A 24,408-nucleotide genomic window follows, 5' to 3' on the forward strand; every position below is an offset into this window, starting at 1 on the left:
GCGATGCTAAGTATATGAACTAGTGGGGTGCTGAGGTGTCACCCGTTGCATGGGTGGCACTCTGGGATCCTGAGTTTGGTTTCTCATGTGGTGGGCGCGGCAATGCACTGTATCAGCGTGTGCTCCTACCCAAAAATACTAAGTAACAAAGAATAAAGTAAGGTCAGAGGGCCAGAAGGACAGAAAAAACAAAAGAAAAAAAAAAACAAAATCTGCAGGGGCTCCGAGGCCACAAGACCACCCGGCCCCCACTGGGCATTCTACCTGACATCAGTGATCTCAATCAGTCCTCAGGTTTTCAGGCTTCATGTGGAGGAATTAGATGATGGTGGTCATGTGGACCTCTGCCTTTCCACCCATCAACAGGGACTGCATGGTGCCCTAATCAGGTGGTGGTGGCCACCACAGAAAACCAGGAAAAGAACAGCAGAGAAAGTAGTGAATAAATAACTTAATAATATAAATAACTTAACTCAGGACAATGTCCCTGACTGAACCACAGTAAGACTCAACGCCAGGGGACCAGCTGAGAATGTTGATGAGCACCATGGCCGGATTACGGTGGGTGCTACTGATGCTGCAGCATTAGGCCCATTCCTGAAACAGGCCCAGATGAAAACAGACAAGAATTTTCCGGAAGCTGAACAGTTTTCCTTTACTATATTAACCTCAAAATAATTCTTAGAATGAAATTTGGAATCCGATTTTCGGACGCCTAGACACAGCGTTACTTATTATACAGTTACTATTGTTCTTTGTGCTGTGACGTAACGATAACGTCGTTGTGTTTATTGTTAACCGAAGATTTCAAGTTAATGCTATCAATTTTAAGTTAAACAGTTTACCTAGTAATTTAACAATATCTTGGGGATTCTTGCCACTTTATCATCGTTGAATCTCTCTCAGACATTTCCAAACGTCGAGATTAGGTTGCGCATCTATCTGTGCATGATGGTGTCCAAAGCGGAGCTTCTCAAAGTTGGGAATAGTCAAAGGAGAGCTGCGGTCCTCAATGGGGCAGGAAAGGCTAAGCATGCTGGCGCTTATGAGCATTGAGCCTTGACTTCACTGACACAATCGAAGAATTTGCGCTTGCTAAGGCTCGAAAAACAGCAATAGAAGTAAGCAGCACTAGCGCAGTAGTTAGGGTGACAATATGCTTAAGTTAAGTTGATCTGGTTTAGCCTTTTCCACGTTAAGTGCACTTTTCAGACAATTGCTATTGAATGTTGATGTTACATAGTTTGATGTTAATCTCGAGTTGTTACGATACTATGTCGTTATTATTATTCATGTTCAATAAAGGCTGGCTGGTTGCATTGCAAGCAATTAAGGCTCCTTGGTCGGTCTGAGTGCGCATGTACGGTGAGTGTCGAATGCCACATGCACCAATGCCGAGAAAAAATAGGCCTTTTTTGCGCTGCAGCATCGGGCCCAATTTCTTCTTAATCCGGCCCTGTTGATGAGGCGAGGTGTGGAGTTAAGGCTTTGGACTTCAAACCCGGAGGTTGTGAATGCAAATCCCAATACTGACACCACAGTGTGACCGTGAGCAAGTCACTTCACCCGCCTGTGCGCCACTTGGAAAATCAAAAGAAATGAATGCGAAATCGTATCTCTCAAATGTTGTAAATCACCTTAAATAAAGATGTCGGTCAAACAGTAAGTAATAAACACAATGTGAGATCAGAGTAAAAGTGCCGAGCCCTAAGTGAAGTGCAATATTCAGACAATCACAGTTACTCTGTAAACGTTCTTGGTTTTATCCTCAAACTCAGATGGTGTTGCCCTTTTTTTACAGAGCCACATGATGTCACTCACTGTGCACCTCCACAAATAGTGGCGCATACAGAAATCAAAATGGGGTCAGGAAAAGATGCAGTGTGGTAAATAATCAAGCCTTGACACACAAAGAGGTTTGGGGCAGCCTCCCGTATGCTTGAGAATTGGCTGCAAAATGTGAAAAAAGGTTGAGGGAAATTGAGGGAGTCCAAAACAGAACCGCACAGGTCAGTAAACATGGCGGATATGTAGTTGGATGGCAGGAAGAGGAGGGATCTTGGGACTGGAACCAGAAATTAGGTCATTGGGCTGCAACTTCTGGGGGGGTGGAACCGGAAGTGACATCTTCATGGTAGCCAGGTGGAATTTCCCACATTTGGTCTGCGGGGAGACAAGAGAAAGGATTAATGCACTCTGCCACCCCCTGGTCTGATCGGGAATTACCTTCTTTTGAGCCCTTTAGCTTCCTCCCATGCGCGCATTTGTGACAGAAGCCATATGAAATAATTGTTTAACACAAGAACAGTTAAGACATTTAGCGTGTCTACCTATGTGGAATGCAAAATAAATTCTATAAAAATGTGCAAGAAAGAACAGAAACACAAAATCATGACTGCCTCCATTGCCAGCCACACTAATAAGAGAAAGCAGGGTGTGTGTGATGAGAAGTGGCCAATCCAGCACCTGTTTGGCTCTCAAAACTCAAATGCTTTTAGTCTTTAAAATGAGATTCAGTGTCAGAGCAGTAAGTGTAGGCCTCACCCACCCAAAGCAGCCTAGCCCCGAAACTCTAAAACAGCCTTTCAGCCCACACGGCCACAACATAAAAGGGTAATGTCATGACATGGAGTCATCCACACAGCGAAAGTGTGTGAGGCCTTCCAAAAGGCTTCACTGGCCATGCCCTAGATAGACATAATCCCAGCTCCTCCCGCCTGCCTCAGGTTTCACAGACACAGAAAGGGGGTTAGGCTTCAAGAATAAAGTTAAAGGTCCCAAAAAATATGACAAACACCCCACAGGAGTATGGATGACCGTAAACCCTTGGCTTGTATAAGAAAGAGCAATCAAATAATCTTAATGAATGAAGACTTTATTAACAAAAACAGCAAATAAGACCAAAATGTAAAACAGAACACACAAAAAGCAAAAAATTATTTGTCTAAAATGGCAAACTATTCCCAGTACACGTGTCCTGAACTAGCACATCAGTCCCAAAACCAGTTCCAAAAATGCCTGCTGCTTGGTCCCATCCAGTCCCTGCTAGATATACGGGCAAACATGGGATTTTTATAAAATACAGTAAAAGATCTGTTACACTGTGAAGCTGTGAAAAGCACAAAAGGCAAAAGGGAGTTGTCAACAACACTAGGAAATCCTAATGAACAAACAGAATCAAAAAACAGAGCAAAATGGTCAGAAATCAAGACAAAGTCACAAAGCACTGCAGAACAGAAGAAAATGCACCACTACTGCTAAGCACATTCAAAATGAAACCATCAGGAACTGTGGAAGACCCTCTGGATTTATGGGGCAGAGGGCAATTCATGGCGGTGATTGGCAGGTGGCACCACCTGTTAGGGGACCACCTACAAAACACATGGAACATAACAAATGCAGCTCACATACTGTACATGGACAAAACCAAAAATAAAAAATGATGCACATAATCAACACAAATCAAGGAATTAAAAAGAAAAGAGACATTAAACATGAATTAGAAGCACAGCCAGGGGAGGAACGCTGACTGAGATTAACAAGAAGTGTCCAGAAAGTCCAACAGATAGACTAATACTCACAAACTCCCCAAAAATGAATGACCTCCAACGCCTGAGTCCTCCCAGCCAACTTACATGGTCACAGGGCGGGCTCAGAAGTAGTGATGTCAGGGTGGCCCCGCCTCCTAGTGCTCCACCCACAAAGCAGAGGGAATATCAGGACATTTAATGGGAAAGAAACACAACTAGAGAATCACAAATAAAATCAACAGAAATAACATAAAGACGTGAAAAATAATAAGTCACAATTAAGAAAAATAGAAAAACGGTCAGCAAGTAGAAGCCATAGAAAGGCCATGGCTGTAATAAAACAGAGAAAGGCTTTAATTTCAAAAAGGCTCAGAAATGAGAAAACTCTGGACTAAATAACAAAAATAGTGTTCTTTTCTTAGTAAAGGTTTATTAGTAAAATAAAAAATACTTTACAGTAATCCCTCCTCCATCGCGGGGGTTGTGTTCCAGAGCCACCCGGAAATAAGAAAATCCGCGAAGTAGGAAACCATATGTTTATATGGTTATTTTTATATTGTCATGCTTGGGTCACAGATTTGCGCAGAAACACAGGAGGTTGTAGAGAGACAGGAACGTTATTCAAACACTGCAAACAAACATTTGTCTCTTTTTCAAAAGTTTAAACTGTGCTCCATGACAAACAGAGATGACAGTTCAGTCTCACAATTAAAAGAATGCAAACTATCTTCCTCTTCAAAGGAGTGCGTGTCAGGAGCACAGAATGTCACATAGATAGAGAAAACAATCTCTAGCAAACAAATCAATAGAGCTGTTTGGCTTTTAGGTATGCGAATCACCGCGGCACAAAGCTGTTGAAGGCGGCAGCTCACACCCCCTCCGTCAGGAGCAGAGAGAGAGAGAGAGAGACAGATAAAAAAATCAATACGTGCCCTTCGTGCTTTTAAGTATGCGAAGCACCGTGCAGCATGTCGCTTCATGAAGCAGCTGCACAGAAGGTAGCAACGTGAAGATAATCTTTCAGCATTTTTAGACGAGCGTCCATATCGTCTAGGTGTGCAAACAGCCCCCCTGCTCAATCCCCCTATGTCAGGATCAGAAAAAGTCAGCGCAAGAGAGACAGAGAAAAGTAAGTTGGGTAGCTTCTCAGCCATCTGCCAATAGCGTCCCTTGTATGAAATCAACTGGGCAAACCAACTGAGGAAGCATGTACCAGAAATTAAAAGACCCATTGTCCGCAGAAATCCGCGAACCAGCAAAAAATCCACGATATATATTTAAATATGCTTACATATAAAATCCGCGATAGAGTGAAGCCGTGAAAGGCGAAGCGCGATATAGCGAGGGATCACTGTAAAACAAAGCCAGTCCAAGTCAAGTTGGGGAGCAGGCACTGGTACAGCGCGTTACCGTACCCACTACACAACAAAACAACTCGGGATCCCGGTTTGCAACCCCCCAGGCAGACACACGGTCCAGTCCCACCCTCCGGAAATGACCCTCTATCTGCCACAGCCAGATGTTATGTGGGTGACCCCTTGTCCTGGACCAGCCACTCTGGTCCCCAACAATGAGGATCTTACGAGCTGGGTCACCCTCGGGGACACGCACCACATGGCCGTAATACCGTAATTAACGCTCCCTCACAATGCAGGTAATGCGCCTCATTCGGGACTCCATGAGCAACACAAAGTCAAACCAACAGTACCCAAGGATTTTCCAGAGAGACACAGTACCAAAGGAGTCCAGTCTTCGTCTCAGGTTACTAGATAGCGTCCATGTCTCACAACCATATAGCAAGACAGGAAGCACCAGGACTCTAAAGACTTGGATCTTCGTCCTTTTGCAGAGATATCAGGAGCGCCACACACCCCTTTCCAGCGGACTCATGACCCCCCCATGTTCTCCCAATCCGTCTACTAACTTCATAGGAAGAGTCACCAGAGACATGAATGTCACTGCCGAGGTAAGTAAACCTCTCAACGAGGTTGACACTCTCTCCGCAGACAGACATACTGCTGATGGCCGTGCCCATGAGGTCATTAAAGGCCTGGATCTTGTTTTTTATCAGGACACTCACAAGCCCAGACACTCAGACTCCTCACTCAGTCTCTCAAGCGCCCCAATCAGAGCCTCCATTGACTCAGCGAAGATCACAGCATCGTCAGCAAAGTCAAGATCCGTGAACCTTTCTTCACCAACAGATGCCCCACAGCCGCTGGACCCCACGACCCTGCACAACACCCAGTCCATACAAACATTGAACAGAGTAGGAGCAGAACACACCGCTGACGGATTCCAGAATCAACTGGGAAAAATACAGAAGTCCTGCCTCCACTCTGCACGGCACTCACAGTACCAGTGGACAGGCCGGTCATGATATCCAGCAACCTCGAGGGGATCCCGCGAACCCTCAGGATGTCCCACAGGGCAGCTCGATTAACTGAGTCGAACGCTTTACGAAAATTGACAAAGGCTACAAAGCCAGACCACAATCCCAAAATCTTATCCTTTGAACAAAACCAAAGTCGAATTAAAGAAAATGTGACGAATACACTTTAAAATATTGCAGCAGTCACAGGCTTAAAAAGACCTGGTGTGTCACATTTGTTGTATGTATTTATTATGCCTTTTGGGCACTGGCTTCACCTTACCTGGAAGTGCAGCCAGATGTTGATAATCAACCACCAACCGACTGCCCAATAAAAGGGTGCCAGTGACCACCACTCAGCGGCCAGAGTCGGGAGGAGGTGGACAAAGCTTGCTAAGGAGGAGTGATGGTGGAAGAGAGGAGAAGAAGAGAGCCTGGTGACTGTACTGTGTTGGGGACTGTGTTGTGGCTGGAGGGATTATGGGGAAGACGTGCCCTCCAGCTGAAGAAAAAGAAATAGTTTGACACGGAGGCACGGGTAAAATAAAACAATCTGTGTCGGGTCAGGTGCTATATAGCGTCATGTTACAATATATGTACAGTATATTGTCACAAAAATGGAACACAAAGACAAAGTGTTGGGGAATCTCCAGGCGAGGATTACATTTCAGAAACTGTTAAAGCAATGTGGCTTCTTATATACCATGAAAGACAAGAAGGAAACGGCACGAAACGGAGGAAGTGGAAATGAGGCTGTCAGAGAGGAGACGGACGTGAAGTCATCAACTGAAGACCAGAAGTGACATTATTGGATGGGGACAGAAGTGATGTCATCAGATGGGGACCGGAAGTGACATCATCTTGAAGGTAAGTTGCATTGTGGTTAACTGGATAAGATTTGTTATTCTACCATCAGTCTGTTGAAGAAGGGATAAAGACGTTAGTCCTTGGTTCCAACCCTCTCTCTGTGTTACTTTCACTCTCATTTGGACCCTTTGGCTGCCTCCTAAGCACACGTGTGTGACAATATATGTATATATATACTTGTAAATTGTGTTCTGTTCATTTGTTATTTGTCTAATTATGCATTATGTTATGGTTATTAGTTATTCATACCTGGTGGCATGGATCGTGGACTATCTTACAGACTCAGTATGTGCGTCTCGGGAACTGCAGGACTGACATTGTGGTCAGCAGCACAGGAGCGCCGCAGGGGACTGTACTTTCTCCGATCCTGTTCAGCCTATATACATCAGACTTCCAATACAACTCGGAGTCCTGCCACGTGCAAAAGTTCACTGACGACACTGCTATTGTGGGCTGCATCAGGAGTGGGCAAGAGGAGGAGTACAGGAACCTCATCAAGGACTTTGTTAAATGGTGCGACTCAAACCACCTACACCTGAACACCAGCAAAACCAAGGAGCTAGTGGTGGATTTTAAGAGGACCAGGCCCCTCATGGACCCCGTGATCATCAGAGGTGACTGTGTGCAGAGGGTACAGACCTATAAATACCTGGGAGTGCAGCTGGATGATAAACTGGACTGGACTGCCAATACTGATTCTCTGTGCAAGAGAGGACAGAGCCGACTATACTTCCTTAGAAGACTGGCATCCTTCAACATCTGCAATAAGATGCTTTAGATGTTCTATCAGACGGTTGTGGAGAGTGCCCTCATCTATGCGGTGGTGTGCTGGGGAGGCAGCATTAAGGAGAAGGACGCCTCACGCCTGGACAAACTGGTGAGGAAGGCAGGCACGGAGCTGGACAGCTTGACATCTGTGGCAGAGTGACGGACACTGAGCAGACTCCTGTCAATCATGGAGAATCCACTGCATCCACCGAACAACATCATCTACAGACAGAGGAGCAGCTTCAGCGACAGACTGCTGTCACCGTCCTGCTCTACTGACAGACTGAGGAGATCGTTCCTCCCCCACACTATGTGACTCTTCAATTCCACCTGAGGGGGGGTAAACGTTAACATTATACAAAGTTATTGTCTGTCTGTTATACCTGCATTGTTATCAATCTTTAATTTAATATTGTTATTATCAGTATGCTGCTGCTGGAGTAGGGGAATTTACCCTTGGGATTAATAAAGTATCTATCTATCTATCTATCTATCTATCTATCTATCTATCTATCTATCTATCTACAGTGTATCTATCTATCTGTCTATCATATAGTGCCTTTCTCTATCTATCTATCTATCTATCTATCTATCTATCTATCTATCTATCTATCTATCTATCTATCTATCTATCTATCTATCTAGTGCCTTTCTATCTATCTATCTATCTATCTATCTATCTATCTATCTATCTATCTATCTATCTATCTATCTATCTATCTATCTATCTAGCTGTCTGTCTTTCTTTCTATCTATCTATCTATCTATCTATCTATCTATCTATCTATCTATCTATCTATCTATCTGTCTATCATATAGTGCCTTTCTATCTATCTATCTATCTATCTATCTATCTACAGTGTATCTATCTATCTGTCTATCATATAGTGCCTTTCTATCTATCTATCTATCTATCTATCTATCTATCTATCTATCTATCTATCTATCTATCTATATATCTATCTGTCTATCATATAGTGCCTTTCTATCTATCTATCTATCTATCTATCTATCTATCTATCTATCTATCTATCTATCTACATACTGTATATACACTATACAGTATATACAGTAGGTACTAACTAATAATCAAACAAAATAAAATAAATACATAGCACATAATTAGACAAATAATAAATGAACAGAACACAATTATAAAAAAATGGAAAACAATGAACAATAATGTACAGTGGACAAAGAATATAAAAAAGCAATGTAAAGGCCAAATGAGAGACTATAATTCAAGCTGCTGCTGCTGCAAAAAAAATCCAAAAGAACCAAGCTGAGGCCTTGTCTCTGAAAATCCAACCCCAGGCTTAATCTGAGGCCTACACTTCAAAATGGCTTTGTCCCCTAACTACAAGAAGATTTTGGCCTCCATACTTCACAGGAGCAAAAAATATGCAAAAAGAACTGATAGGCAAATCCACAGAATAGACGCTGGCCTAAAGAAACCAAATAATCAACACTCAAACATCAACAAAATAAGAATAACAGTGTTTGAAGACCACCCTGGATGAAACATACTGGCACCCACGACAAAGGTTTGCCAGCCAAAAGCGACGTTTGTTTAAGTAGAAAATGCAAAGAACTCAAAATGTCTAAAGCACAAGGCCACCAAAGAGCAGACGCTAGAAAGAGGACACATGAAGACAGGAGCAGGTGACGTGTGAGTGACAAGTGACTGCAAAACCGGCACATAGGAGCAGCTGAATCGTCACTAGAACATTAGAACAGTTGTGACTAACGGGCCATTGAACCACCAAGTTCGTCCGTCCTTTTCACCTAAAATAATGTCAGGTTTGAGCAGACAGTCAACTCAGGAAGAGTCCTGGTGGTTCCAAACGTCTTTCGTTTCACAAGTATTGGGGCTGCTGTGCTCCTGGGACCACTTAAAGCTTTAGTTTGTTCCCCTTGCCCTGATTTCATGGAGGTCTAAGGGGAGCCCCTTGGACTTTGTGGTGTGGTTTTTGTCCTGACCTGCTGTGTGATTTGTAGACCTTCTAGACACAGGGACACGCATGTCATTTTGCGTGATGCCCAGTCAATCCACCCCGCCGCAGGTGGACTACGACCAAGTTCTTGAAACATCTCAAGGGGGAATTAAAGCAAACAGGAGGCACCTGAGCACAATGTGGGGTGCCACAGGAAAGGCCCTGAATACTTAGAGGAAGGAGAGATTTCAGGTCAAGTTTCATAAATTTGAAAACCTTTCTGAAAACGTGTTGTGGGCTATGGAGTGTAGACGGATGGACTGAAAGGGCAAAATGAAATCTACAACAAACTCAAGTGTGCAGAAAGTGAAAGGGAATGAAGACTTTCTGATGCCACTCTTTCTGTCTATCACCTTACGTATTTATTTCTGTATGTGTTTGTCTTGTGTATAGTGCCTTTCATATCTACCTGTTGTGACTGCTGAGGACACGACTCCGGTGGCTGACATGTGACAGAAAGTGGTGGCCCTCCATCTTCTTCTTCTTCTTCAGAGGGTTTAAACTCTCTTGATTTATTTCTGGTTCCTCCTGAGGAGAAGGCAAAGTGGCTGTGAGACCCCTAGAGCTCTCAAACTGCCACCCCCCAACTGCTCTTTGTGCAGCCAATGGCTCTGGCAGAGGCAGATGGCACAAACAGGGGCAGTGGGCACCAATCTGGGTGCTGTCTGCACCTGCTCCCTTTTACTTCCAGAAGACGTGGGGATGACTGGTGACGCTGAGTGGCGTGTGGAGGTTCATGCCCTGTGAGGGTCTAGCATCCTGCCTGCTATTTTTGCACGTCTTCTGCCCCAGGATATTGGTGTGAACAAATTATATAAGTGAGTCCAATGAGTGGGTGCGTGGACGTTTGAATCGTCGCTGTTGTCGGTGTCTCTACGGTGGTATTATTATCAAAGAAATTCCTTGCAGTCCCATATGTATTCAGACCTGCGAGGGTCACAATTCTGCGTCGCTTTCAAGGTCACAGGCCCGCTCAGAGGTCGTATCGCCCACCTCTTCCATTGTTCGAATTTCAGCAGCTCTTGTGCTGAAAACGCGCAAAACATCATTTGAAAGAAAACCTCAAATCCCACCTGCTGAACACAAAGTGATTGAGGGAAATTTTTGAATAATGCAGAAAAATCCCTCCGAGCCAACAGAGCCGTCCCCATTGTGGCACCAAAGGGTTTGACTCCCGGTCACCTTGAGAGCCGCAGTTGAAGCCCCTCGCTGGCAGTCAGACGGTTGGTTCTGCATGGCGGCACATGCGGTTTACGCCCCCCCTTCACCACCACCACCACCTCTACTAACCCGACTTCACATTCTGTCAGATTCAGCATACTGAAGTAATGAAGCATTGCATTGCCTGAGACCTCCAGGGGTCTCTTATAGACTTGAGCGAGTGGCAGAGAGCCTGCCAAGTGAGACCTCACAGATATTATTACAGCCCATTTTCTGAATGAGTACTCAATGCCGCTGAGATCCAGATGTGCTGCTGGAGTGAAGGCTCACTCTGCTCTGTGATGAGGGGGCTTCACAATGAGTAGATTCTCACCCACCAATCACACTACATCCTAGGGATGTTTGTGTTCTGTACGGAGGATGAAGCCTTATGGATGTTATACCACCAGGCTACACCTCGGGGGCTTCCTCGCTAACCTAGCCTGAAGTAAAAGAGGAGAAAGAAGCAGAAAAGAAGGAGCAAAAAAAAAAATCACTTTAGTCGCTCCGTTATGTCCCTGCCTGGCGCGCGTTCACGGGGACTGAGCGCCGCGCGCCCGAGCAGCCTCCCATCTCTTTCCGGACTTATCCGAACGTCCGAATAGTGGCGGAAAGAACCGAGTGGCAAGTCCGCAGCGGCTCCATTCTCCTGAACTGATCTGAACCAGACGGGCTTCGCGTACTCGGTAACCTTCCCCCCTCCCTTACCAGAAATAGGTAGGCGAGTGGACCGCCCCTAACCCCCCCCCCCCCCCAACATTGCTTCCCCACCAGCCCCCCGTTTCCAGCACAGACGCACGCACGTACGCACGCACACTTAGTAACCGGGAACAAGAGAGGGAGGGCTATGAGAGGAGGGGGTGGGGGGGGTCTGAGGCTCGAGCTGAGCTCCGATTAGCCACAGGGGTGAAAGAAAATTAACAGGGAAGCCAGCGAAGAAGCGAGCGAGCGAGCGGGCGGGCGGGCATCGTGGAAGCGCAAAGACATCGCAGGGGAACTGACGGACAGACGGACAGCGCGAGCTGGGAAACGAACAAGCCACCGACCGACGGACAGACAGAACGACAGAGCGGCGCCCGCCAGCGAGCAGATGGCCGAGTAGGTAAATAGCGCGCCGTTATGTGCAGGTAAGCGTCGCGTGGAAATGAGAATAAATACATACATGAATGAATGAGTGAGTGAGTCAGTGAATGAATGAATGAATGAATGAACGGACAGGAAAGGTGGGACGATGGGCAGTGAAGGACGTGCCTTTGGAAATTAGCACGGGGCCAAATTGCTTCATAAGATTGTTGGACTCCAGTGCCTATTTTGTGCTTTGCTTCAGACGGGTAATAAGAATAAGAAGGGTCGAAGGGGATTCCTGCCCCTTCCACAAGACTTCCTTTGAAGCATCGACATTCAACTTTTCTTTTATTATTATTATTATCATTATTCTTCTTCTTCACATGCAAAATACAGAAAACCACCCATGCATTTCTCTCTCACTCCTGCTTCCTATCGCCTCGATTATACTGGCACACGATTCCCTCTGATTTTCGTGTATGATGTGTCTTGTTGCAGCATTTTACATAATTGTTTCTTGAAGAGGCAACTCCGGCTTACAGCTAACGGAAGGAGCACGACACGTTTTTTTTTTTTTTTCCTTAAAGGGATTGACTCCCGTTCCGTTTTTCGTCTCGCATCTGGTAGATATTGGTGATTTCCCCTTGAAACCTTTCAGGAGGTACAGTCATCTCTGGGGCCGTTTATTATATAATATTCTAGAGGATGGGTGGGGGGGGGGGGGGGGGTGAAATGCGTGTGTGTACATGCACACACATATATTACATTTGAACATCTATCTATCTATCTATCTATCTATCTATCTATCTATCTATCTATCTATCTATCTATCTATCTATCTATCTATCTATCCCTATACATAGATAGATCCATATGTACAATATGCGAGTGTATCAGTCTTTAGAAAGAGTACCTTAATCCTCTTTTATCCTCCTCATCCTCCTCCTCCGCGCAGCTTCATCACGGAAGAGAGGAAGGAACCGGACGTGACCGAGGCAGGGGTGTTAAATAAAACCCTTAACATGGGTGGATGCGAGACTGTAGTCCTATAGGTCGGATGGACTAGTGGGCACACACATTATCTATCTATCTATCTATCTATCTATCTATCTATCTATCTATCTATCTATCTATCTATCTATCTATCTATCATATAGTGCCTTTCAAATCTATCTATCTATCTATCTATCTATCTATCTATCTATCTATCTATCTATCTATCTATCTATCTATCTATCTATCTATCTGTCGATCCGTGTATCGATTTTGTCCGTCTGTGTATTGACAGACAGCGTGCCAGTTGCTCGGCCAAGACCGATGCCCCATAACAAGCCAAGCCATTTAAATATTTTATGATGAGCACATGCGGGCTCATGGTGCCGAAATGCGCAGTTTTGTGCTGTAGGGCAGTCATCCATTCAAAGGTGTCTTCCTCTGTCGATGGCGCGTCTGCATGTCAGTCTCGAAAAGAAGAAGAAGAAGAAGAAGGGGCAAGAGAAGAGGAGGGCAGTCTGCAGCACAGGCGCGAGGAGTTTTGCGGCGAATTCCACGGTCACTCTGCCCGGCTGGGCACGCGCGGCGTTGACTTTTATCCACGCCGTGTTTCTGGGGGCGGCGGTTGCCAGGCTGCCTCTTGAAGATCAGTGCCGTTCAGGTTTCTGCATCGGTTCGCCTTGCGGTGCCGGGTGGGAGCACTCGCTCTCTCTCTCTCTCTCTCTCTCTCTCGGTCGAATCATCAGTGGCATTACAATGTATATTTGTGCCACACATCTTCAGGAAAGGAAGAGACCGAGAATGACAGAAGCACATTAATTCCCACGCATTAACAGAAGCGGTGAAGGCACTGCCCGAGGCGATCTACTGGGCATCCTTAATGGGTACGGCTATTTCGTTAATAGGCGAGCTTAGACTGACCCACAGCGCTTCAGCGTTTTGAGGTTAGACGCACAGACCGCTAAATGAATTCAGGGGAAAGAAGGTTATGAACGCTAAAACTCTTTCTTTCTTTCTTTCTTTCTTTCTTTCTTTCTTTCTTTCTTTCTTTCTTTCTTTCTCTTTGCGCGTCCGCCCTTTCCTCCTCCCGTAGTGGCAGCATCCTCTGTCGCCGCACCTTCTCCCTTTTGCCCAGTGACTTGGCAGCAGGGCACTCTCCATTTTATCGTCTTCACACTAATGAACTGACAATAAAGCTGTTGCGTGTCGTGTACTTTGGTTCAGGTAAACTCAGTGTTGGTTTCTTAAAAATGCCGGTTCTGTAATGGCACTGTACTGAATTGGGTGGTTCCTGTTGCTCGACACAGAAACCGTGGGCCTTTGAAAAGACCCCTAATATGTGGACAAAACATAATCTTTAATGTCGAAGAGGCGACCTAGAAGGATACCAAGAATACCCAAACTTCACCTGTGTGAATCGGGAACTCATTTGTGTTTCACTCATCTGGTGCCAGTGACAGATCTACATAAACAGGTTCTTTCTGGAGCCTTCATATGGATTGTTCACCTGGGGAGCAGGAATGGTTCCTCTGCGGCATTGCCCCAATGAAGCACTCTGTCACCTTTTGTTTTGAAGATTGTATGTAGGTATACTCGGTGGGAAAGGGGCTATACTGTACAGCATTTTGATGGTCAGATTCCTGGTGCAGTTTGTCCATTTTCCTCGCAGAGATTCTCAGCTGACTTGTTTTCTTTCTGGAGTCTACATGTTTCTCTTCTGTTCCAGTGGTCTTCCTCCAGTGGACTTTAGTTTCTCTCACAGTCCCGGACCAAAATGGTAAGAGGGTGCATGTGAAATACATTGGGAGTGTGAGGTGATAAACTCCCAAAGATCCACCAATAACAATTTACTCAACAGCAGGGGGCTCAACATGATATTAGGCCCTGCTAAGTGACCTGTACTGCTGTCACCCAGACTGAGTGTGGGTGGGTATGGCGGATGGACTGGCATCAGGTGGAAAGTTACTCCAACTATATAAGATGGCAGAATGGATGAATTATTAGAATGACAATCTGACAACATTTGAGATGCAGTTAGTTCCATTTTTTTTTCCCAGTTGGAGCCCAGGCAGGTGAAGTGACTTGCTGAGGGTCACACAGTGACAGTAGTGGGATTGGAGCCCACATCCTCAGGGTCTGAACCTCTAAAGCCTTAACCACTGTGCCTCACTGCCTATATTAACATGATTGGATGATGCCCACTTGTTAGTGTGCCCTTTGATGGACTGGCATCCTGTGTAGACTTCTTCTGTTCTGTTTATAACATGGCTGGATGAATGAATGATTGACTGATAAGGGCAATGCCCGCTTGCTAGTGTGCCCTTTGATGGACTGGCATCCTGTGTAGACTTCTGTGCTGTTTATAACATGGCTGGATGAATGAATGATTGAATGATAAGGGCAATGCCCGCTTGCTAGTGTGCCCTTTGATGGGCTGGCATCCTGTGTAGACTTCTTCTGTGCTGTATATAACATGACTGGTTCAATGATTGACTGATAAGGATGATGCCCTTTCGCTGGTGCACCCCTTCTTTGTCACATTAGGTCTGGCTCATTTTGTGACATGTGCCTGAACGTGGGTTCAAGTAGGGTGCCGACAAACAACTTTCCGCTCATAGGGATGTTTTTATTTTTTGTTTTGTTCTCCAGGTGAAGAAGATGGCTTTGGGGTAATTAGGAGACCACCACAGACCTCCCAGGGAGACCTCCGAAAACGATAATTAGATGGCCGGAGAGAGGAGTGCCAACGAGATCACACTTCAGCTGCTAGAGAATCAAGGAGAGAAAGGCAGGGGCCGAGAGGCAGAAGAAGAGCAGGCGACGCCACAGAGGGAAGCCCTTGCCGCCCGTGATTCTCCCTGTCCAGCCTAGCGTTCCTCCGCCAGGCGAGCGCCCGTCCGTCAGCCTGGTGAGTGCCGTTACCCGCGGCCGACCTCCGTCTCTCCTGCTTTTCCTCTCCTTTTCTTTTCTGCTCACCTCTTCCATGTTGTTTTCCCAGCTTGGACCGAGACCTAACCTCCACTACCAGTACTTCCAGTTGTTCTGGGTAAATGGTTGTGCCGGCTCGCCATGGTTTGGTGTGAGAAGGGAATCCAGATCCTCTTGACGACAGTGGGAGCATTCGCCGCGTTCGGCTTGATGACGGTGGCCATCGGCACAGACTACTGGCTGTACGCCAGGGCCTTCATCTGCAACAGCACGGCCAACTCGAGCACCGACGACGCACACAGCAAAGACCGAAAGGACCCAGGAGCGCTGACCCACTCCGGCCTCTGGAGGATCTGCTGCTTAGAAGGTTAGCCTGCCGTCCCAAACTGAGATTACAAGTGCAGGATTTGGGTGGTGCCCACTGCCTCATGAGGTACCAGTTGACACGTGAGTGAGCTGAGAGGTCTGAGATGTGGGGCTTGTCTGGTATGGCACGTGTGGCAGCCCACACCCCACTTGTGGTGCCATCAGTGTCACTGTGTGGTGTCCCTTCAGCCGGTCGCTCTTCCCGAGATGGAGCTGCTGCTTACTTAGGAGCCGTGTATCTTTAATTGCTGTTTCCTCCTTATTTTGCGGTTATCTCTGAGTTGCCCGATGTGTGCAGTGGCCTTGGGTAAGTGGGTAGCATGATGGCACAGAGGTTGGTGCTTCTGCCTCCTGATTCTCATTCCTGTGGGTTTGATTGTCCCCCTTTGTGAAGGTTAGGCCACAGTAGGTGTGTGTGTGTGTGTGCCCAGTGGTGGACTGGCTCCTGCCTTGTGTTGCTGGTGCCCTCCATGTAACTAAATTGCACCCGTGACAAGCAACAGCAACTGATGGCAATGGTGTGTCCATCTTAGGCCACTGGTTGAGAGTTTTATAGCAGTGGTAGACGCATGATACGGTGGGCCAAGCAGACCCCGTTAAAAATGAAGAAGCAATGCTGAGATGTTACAGTATGGTGCCCACTCTGGTGGTCCTGTCCTGTGTTGTTGTTTGCTTTTATGCTTCTAAGGACCTGATTGGACACGTGCTTTTCTAGTATCAGTAGCACCAGTGAGCGTTGCATGGCTGCGGCACACTGTTGGCTTGAAGGACGTCACTTGAGAAGAGTGTGCTGAACCCGAGTGCCAGCCGGCTCGTCCTAAAGCGGCCGCCCACCATCTTGTTGAGTGCCTTCTCCTGACCGATCTCCGGTGTTTAATTCAGGTCCGCCGACCCCTTGTTGCTGTGATTCCTCAGCTGCTCTCCCGGGTTCTGTTTAATAACTTTAGTCTTGGTTGTTCACGTTCTGCTGCACCTGCATCTTCATGAGGATGTGTTCTGCTTTCTAATGGCCGCTCCTATCCCACCCACACTTTGCAACGGCCTGTCTGCCGTGTCACATTTGATAGTGACCACCCCTGGGTTATTAGAGCTGTCCGGTCTGTTTGATAAGGCCACTTTAATGAGAACTCTTAGGTCATCTCGTGATGGTGTCTTGGTAGTGGACCACCTGCCACGTCTCCTGTTAGCAGGACCGGGCTAATGACTGGAGCGGCTCCTTTTAATGCCTGACATGCCTCGTTTTATTTTAAAGTGACCTGAAGCTGTTTATTCATTGCAGACCCTTCCATTTCCTAGTGACCGCTCTTTATTCATTCATTAGGGTATTTGTTACGTCTCCAGTGTCACGTGAATTGTGATATCGTGAGCGTTTCAGTCCTTCACTGTGACGTCAGGGCACCTTCTGTTATGTGTTATAGCGCCCTGCCCTCCAGCTTTAGATACGACATGAAGGCATTGTCTTCGTTTATATTTTATTAAAGGCCGCTTGCCATTCCTGCTTCTTTATAGCGCCCGGCCTCCTCTCCGGGGTATCACTGTGTCACATTGTGCCGTTTGAGCGTCTTGATGGTAAACACTGTAGGAAAATAAGGATATGGCAGATAAAATATTAAGATGTTAGAATGCAACAAGCCACATGTGACTGAGTGGTCTTTAATTGTTCTTATTTACAATGACAGCCCCCCTTATATCTTAGAGTGACCAGTCTGTAGTGCCCTGTTAGATTCTTTTTGATACTGAAGATTCTGCCATGTAATATTTCCGATCATATAATGAGGATTCGGTTTTTCTATTTGTCTTTCATTTTTACATTCTAACTGCTCACTTGTGTCGACTGTCTCTGTGTGACAGTGGCCCGTTGCAGACTGCAGCACCTTTTTACGTGATATGTTACATTTGTTAAGAGTATTATTTCATTCTTACATCACACCATAAGACATCCTCTTGTCCGTCGTGTAATATTTAATGTCGCTTAAAAAGGAACACAGCAGCACCTCCTTAATCCTCTCTAATCGCAATTAATATGTGAAAAGACAGAGACCAGCCTTCAACTGTCGTATTATACAGGACATCTTCTCTAATAATAAGCAGTTTATGATCTGATATTTTATATTAAGAGGTTTAGGTTTTATTTATTTATATAGCACAGTTAAAACAACTAAAAGTTGAATAAAAGTGCTTTACATAGAATAAAGGCTAACAGTTAGAAATAAAAGCCAGATAAGGAATAATTAAAAAGAAAAAACAATTATACATACAGGAACACACATACGCCAGCATACAAACATAAATCTCTTATGTAAAATTATGTAACAAAATACATACATAAAATGAACACAATATAAACAATATAAATAACACTTAATCTTATAAGCTATAAAGCGAGTGAATAAAAGTGCCTTTAAAACTATGAATTGTGGGAGCCGACCTCATCACGAGGGGCAAAGCGCTTCACGATTTAGGACAGCCGCCTCTAAGGCCGATCGCAGTGACAGCTCAGAGAAGAGCAGCTTAGAACTTCCAGTCTCCCTGCGATAGTTTATAGTGCCTCATCTTTAAGTATTATGTTACACCGTGCAAGCAAACTGGTAAGGAAGAGCCAACCTGTCAACGTTTTATATTTTATATTTAAAAAAAATATCCAAAATCTGTCCGCTCATAGTGACTACCATGGGATACGTCTGTAATATGTTAGTAGTGACCAGTCCTGGGCTGACTGCCTGATGAGGTTTTATAGTCACAGCCTGTGTTTGTTAGACTTGACTCAACTTTGGGTAGATGTGTAGTATGAAAAAGATAGATAGGAAAGGCACTATATGATAGATAGATAGATGTGAAAGGTACTATATAATAGATAGATAGATAGATAGATAGATAGGAAAGGCACTATATGATAGATAGATAGATGTGAAAGGTACTATATAATAGATAGATAGATAGATAGGAAAGGCACTATATGATAGATAGATAAATGTGACAGGTACTATATAATAGATAGATAGATAGATAGATAGATAGATAGATAGATAGATAGATAGATAGATAGATAGATAGATGTGAAAGGTACTATATAATAGATAGATAGATAGATAGATAGATAGATAGATAGATAGATAGATAGATAGATAGATAGATAGATAGATAGATAGAAAGGCACTATATAATAGAAAGATGGATGGATAGATAGATAGATAGGAAAGGCACTATATGATAGATAGATAAATGTGACAGGTACTATATAATAGATAGATAGATAGATAGATAGATAGATAGATAGATAGATAGATAGATAGATAGATAGATAGATAGATAGATAGATAGATAGATAGATGTGAAAGGTACTATATAATAGATAGATAGATAGATAGATAGATAGATAGATAGATAGATAGATAGATAGATAGATAGATAGATAGAAAGGCACTATATAATAGATAGGAAAGGAACTTTATGATAGATAGATAGATAGATATATAGAAAGGCACTATATAATAGATAGGAAAGGCATTTTATGATAGATAGATAGATAGATGGAAAGGCACTATATAATAGATAGGAAAGGCATTTTATGATAGATAAATAGAAAGGCACTATATAATAGATAGATAGATAGATAGAAAGGCACTATATAATAGATAGGAAAGGCATTTTATGATAGATAGATAGATAGATAGATAGATAGATAGATAGATAGATAGATAGATAGATAGATAGATAGATAGATAGAAAGGCACTATATAATAGATAGGAAAGGCATTTTATGATAGATAGATAGAAAGGCACTATATAATAGATAGGAAAGGCATTTTATGATAGATAGATAGATAGATAGATAGATAGATAGATAGGTAGATAGATAGATAGATAGATAGATAGATAGATAGATAGATAGATAGATAGATAGATAGAAAGGCACTATATAATAGATAGTATAGGCATTTTATGTTAGATAGATAGAAAGGCACTATATAATAGATAGGAAAGGCATTTTATGATAGATAGATAGATAGATAGATAGATAGATAGATAGATAGATAGATAGATAGATAGATAGATAGATAGATAGATAGATAGATAGAAAGGCACTATATAATAGATAGGAAAGGCATTTTATGATAGATAGATAGAAAGGCACTATATAATAGATAGGAAAGGCATTTTATGATAGATAGATAGATAGATAGATAGATAGATAGATAGATAGATAGATAGATAGATAGATAGATAGATAGATAGATAGGCACTATATAATAGATAGATAGACAGAAAGGCACTATATAATAGATAGGAAAGGCACTTTATGATAGATAGATAGAACTTATTTGTCCCCAGGGGATGGATTTTATTTTTTAAACTGTAACCCTTCCTCGCCATTCCACCTCTCCCCTGTAATGTGTCACTTTTCGGTGGCCTGTCCTTTTCTATTAGTCCTGGCCCGACTCCCTTTTAGATTTTACGGTGGCCAGTCTTAGCTTGTTAGCTCACGCTGTGGCTGCTTCTTGGCTGAGATGTACTTTAGCAAACATCCACAGGCTTCACTTGGGTGCTGTGCGGCTGCCGCTCTTGTCAGTCACTGGTGGGGACTCAAACAGTTCTTGATTTTTTTGGTTATACCTGTGATCTGACGTTATATCCTAAGTGTTTTGTGATACTTGTGCTAACGTACGCTTGATGGCTGCTGTCTTTTTAATGTCCTGTTGTGGATTCTTTGTGTTGAAGCTCTGCTGACAAACGCAGTTTCCCTCTTGGGACAGTAAATTTGATTTGAATTGAATGAAGTTGCTCTTCTATGTAATATACAGGGGTGGGCAAGAGTAGGTTTACAGTTGTGAGTACGTGAAACACAGAGTTTATTCTTGTATTATTATTTATTTATTAATTGAGTGTATTATTTATTTGTCTTCTTCCTCTTATTTTTATTTCATATCCTTTACTTGAGTGTAGCAAGCAGACCATAAGAATGTGTAATTTGAGCACTTATGAGATTGTACCTAAGTGCCATTGTGATGTTCTTTTAAGTTATTAAAGCTATTGTAATAATTCTAACCTGCACGTCTTTTTCCATATGGACAACTGTAAACCTACTTTTGCACATATATGCAATGCTTATAAAAATATTTACCCCCCCCCCCTTGGAAGTTTTCACTTTTTATTGTTAAAAATCCTTGATTTACAGTGGAGTTACAGTAATTTGGCCTTATTTGTCACTGATCAACAGAAAAAGCCTTTTTTAATATCAAAGTCAAAACAGATTTCTGCAAAAGGTGACCTGAACAGATGAAAAACATAAAACACAAGCTATCTGCTCTCCTAAGTATTCACCCCTTCAAGTCAGCATTTCACAGATGGCAGCCATCAGAGCCTCGAGTCTCTGTGCTCAGGTGTCTCTCCTTCAATCAGCTCCGCACATCTCGACTGACGTTTTTCCGCATTATTCCTCTTTGCTAAACTGCTTAAGCTCTGCCCGGTGCCATGCTGATCAGGAGCCAGCAGCCCCGTTTTCAAGCCCAGCTATGAATTGTCAGTTAGACTGAGGTGTGCTACTCCTGGACATTCACATTCTTGTTAAGCCATTCCTGTGTAGCTTTGGCTTTCTGCTTGGAGCTCGTTGTTGTGCTGGAAATCAAATCTTCTCTCAATGTGTAATTTTCTTGCTGGCTGCATTTTAATTTCCCTACCCTAATTTTACCCTCACAGACCTTCCAGGGGTCTTCTACAGAGAAGCACCCCCATAGCCTGATGCTGCCATCTCCATGGTTCATGGTGGGGATGCTGTGTTTGTGCTAATATCTTACACCATGCATGACGTTTATTGTGAAGGCCAACAAGTTCTGGTCCCGTCAGACCACAGAACCTTCTTCTGGGTGACCTGAGAGTCTTCTGCCGAGATGTTCTGTTTTTTCTCTTTGCCATTCTCCCATAAAGCCATGACTGGTGAAGCTCTCAGTCAGGTAGAACTGTTGTCTGCACAGCCTCTCCAGTCTCGCTCACTGTAGCTTGTAGCTCCTTCCCAGTTCTCAGAGGTGCCTTTGGTGGCTTACCTCACATGTCTTCATTAGTTTTTGTGGACCACCAGCTGCATTTATTTACAGCCCTGCCATACTCTTCCCATTTCTCCATGACTGATTTTTTCTGGATGTTCAGTGAGTCGGCCATTTTCTTGTCTCTGTCCCCTGACTTGAGCTTTTCATGGAGTTGCTTGTTGTGTTCTTTTGTCCTCATTGTGTTGGCTTGTCCGCCATACTGACTCACCTGAAGTTGTCCATCCATCCGTTCATTATCCCACCCGCTATATCCTAACTACAGGGTCACAGGGGTCTGCTGAAGCCAATCCCAGCCAACACAGGGCGCAAGGTCAGGAAACAAACCCCCGGGCAGGGCGCCAGCCTACCGCAGGGACCTGAAGTTGTCCCTTGTATTTATACTCCAGTCAATGGAAACCCCAGTCTGGTGGTCTCCATAGAACTAATTCTTTGACCTGTATAATCAATGGACTGCATCAGTGGTGGTTTAGGGGTCTCATATTGAATACTGATGAGAATAATTATTTGGGTTTTTTTTATTGTATTTGTAATTAGCTTAGACAACTTTTCAGAGATCTGTTTCCACTTTGACATTAGCGAGTCTTTCTCTGTACATCGATGTCCATCCATCCATTTTCCTGTCCCGCTCGTCCAGAGCCCATCAGAGCTGGCACCTGGCACAAGGCAGGGGGGCAACACCTGAACAGAATGCCGGTCCACCTCAGGGTGAACACACAGACACATCAGGGCCAATTTGTGAGGAAAAAGCCAAATTTAATCACCTGAGGTTCAGTGTAGTAAAAAAATAAATAAAATGTGAAAACGTCTCAGGGGGTGAAGACTTTTTGGATGAACATTCTGGTCTCATATTAAATTGTAACGCCTTCCTCACCGTAACCCAGTGCCTCTCGTACTTTGATAATGTTGATTATTGCTTTCTTATGCTGGCTGTCACCTGTCCTTGATGATCTGATCAAATTGTAGCTGCTCCCTGGTAAAGAGTTGTCCTCAATTTAATATTTCCTTTTATTTAATATGTAATTTTTAAGCTGTGTGGTAACAATGAGCCTCCAGGGTCCTGTTTTCTATTTGAGAGTGAATGTTCTTCATTGTCCCATCTTATACTTCACCCTCCATCGTGCCCAGTCTTCATATTAACTCGCCCCTGTGTGGCTCCCCTTTCTCATTACAATGGTCGTTCATTCCTGTGTGTGACATTTGTGACATTCGGCCATTGCGGGTTCTGCCCCAGTCCTTTGTATTTCAGTCCACCTCACTCCATCGCTACGTTTGAGCCTCTCCTTTGAGATAATTTGTCTTTATATTGGGCGCGGCTCACTTTTATCTGTGACCACCGAGAGCTGCAGGACGCCCACTTGGCTGATTATTCTGATTCCATTCTAGCGCCAGGTGCCGATGGCCACATTAAAAACCGAATGAGAACATGGCCATTTGGTGACTGTTAATTACACTCTTATAATTGTTTAATCACTCCAGCTTTACCCTAATAATTTATTCTTCCGTCCCCTTTCACAACTCAACGTCGTGAAGACCTGATTACAAGGCTGTATGGTGCCACCACAGGGCATGTGCCCACATCCACACCCACTGTTTCTCCTGTCAGGTTAGGATAAGAGTGGCAACGACCTATCACCAAGGGTCACTGGGGGTACTGGGTGACCATTTACTGCCCTGCAGCTTTCATTAACTTGCCAATCCAGGCAGCATGAGATACAAGGCAGGAGCCAACCCAGGACTGAACCACAGTCCACCTGAGGACACGTGCACTCCTTCAAATTAGAGATCCTGATTCATTTAGCCTTCACATTTTGGGCGTTTAGGAGGAAATTGAAGTGTCCAGGCTGGGCTAATTTGGGGATTTGAACCCACGACTTCGCAATTGTGGGCAGCAGCAATAAACAGAAGAGCATCACAAGAAACACTTGACTCCATAACCACAGCTGTTCACTCTGGACGTGTTTAGAGATGTCAACCAACTGAAAATGCCAGTCATCATCGTCATCATCATTATTATCAATACATTGGCCAGCAGTGCCGGTGGAGGACAGGATGTTGAATACATTTAAACACTTTTGATATCTCTTGCCCTATGTGTGCACCTTTCCTCTACAGCCTCATGTGTCTGAACCTTTTTTGTCCGGCGCACCTTCAGTCGAGTGCATTCCCATAAAGCACTGCTTCTCAGACTCTGGCATGTCGAGGTGCTGCTTTTATACTTTGAGTGTTCGAAGGCGACTCTCAGCGTGCCTCTGACACTTTTACTCCTCCTTGTGTGTCTGAAG

General features: G+C 44.3%; 1 protein-coding gene across 3 annotated transcripts in view; it reads left to right on the forward strand.

Moving 5' to 3' along the window:
* The first annotated feature begins 11,293 nt into the window (after nucleotides 1-11,293).
* cacng8b (calcium channel, voltage-dependent, gamma subunit 8b) overlaps nucleotides 11,294-24,408 on the forward strand; it is a 41,821-nt gene continuing 28,706 nt past the window's right edge. Inside the window, exons 1-3 of one of the 3 annotated variants that reach the window (XM_028821894.2) lie at nucleotides 11,294-11,857; nucleotides 15,438-15,696; nucleotides 15,787-16,083. In XM_028821894.2, coding sequence (XP_028677727.1) covers nucleotides 15,858-16,083 — 226 coding nt within the window. In that variant the 5' untranslated portion in view covers nucleotides 11,294-11,857; nucleotides 15,438-15,696; nucleotides 15,787-15,857. The remainder of the gene's footprint in view (nucleotides 11,858-15,437; nucleotides 15,697-15,786; nucleotides 16,084-24,408) is intronic. The other 2 variants (XM_028821895.2, XM_028821896.2) reach the window with 2 other exon arrangements.

Source organism: Erpetoichthys calabaricus, chromosome 16, assembly GCF_900747795.2.
Source record: "Erpetoichthys calabaricus chromosome 16, fErpCal1.3, whole genome shotgun sequence".
NCBI lineage: Eukaryota > Metazoa > Chordata > Cladistia > Polypteriformes > Polypteridae > Erpetoichthys > Erpetoichthys calabaricus.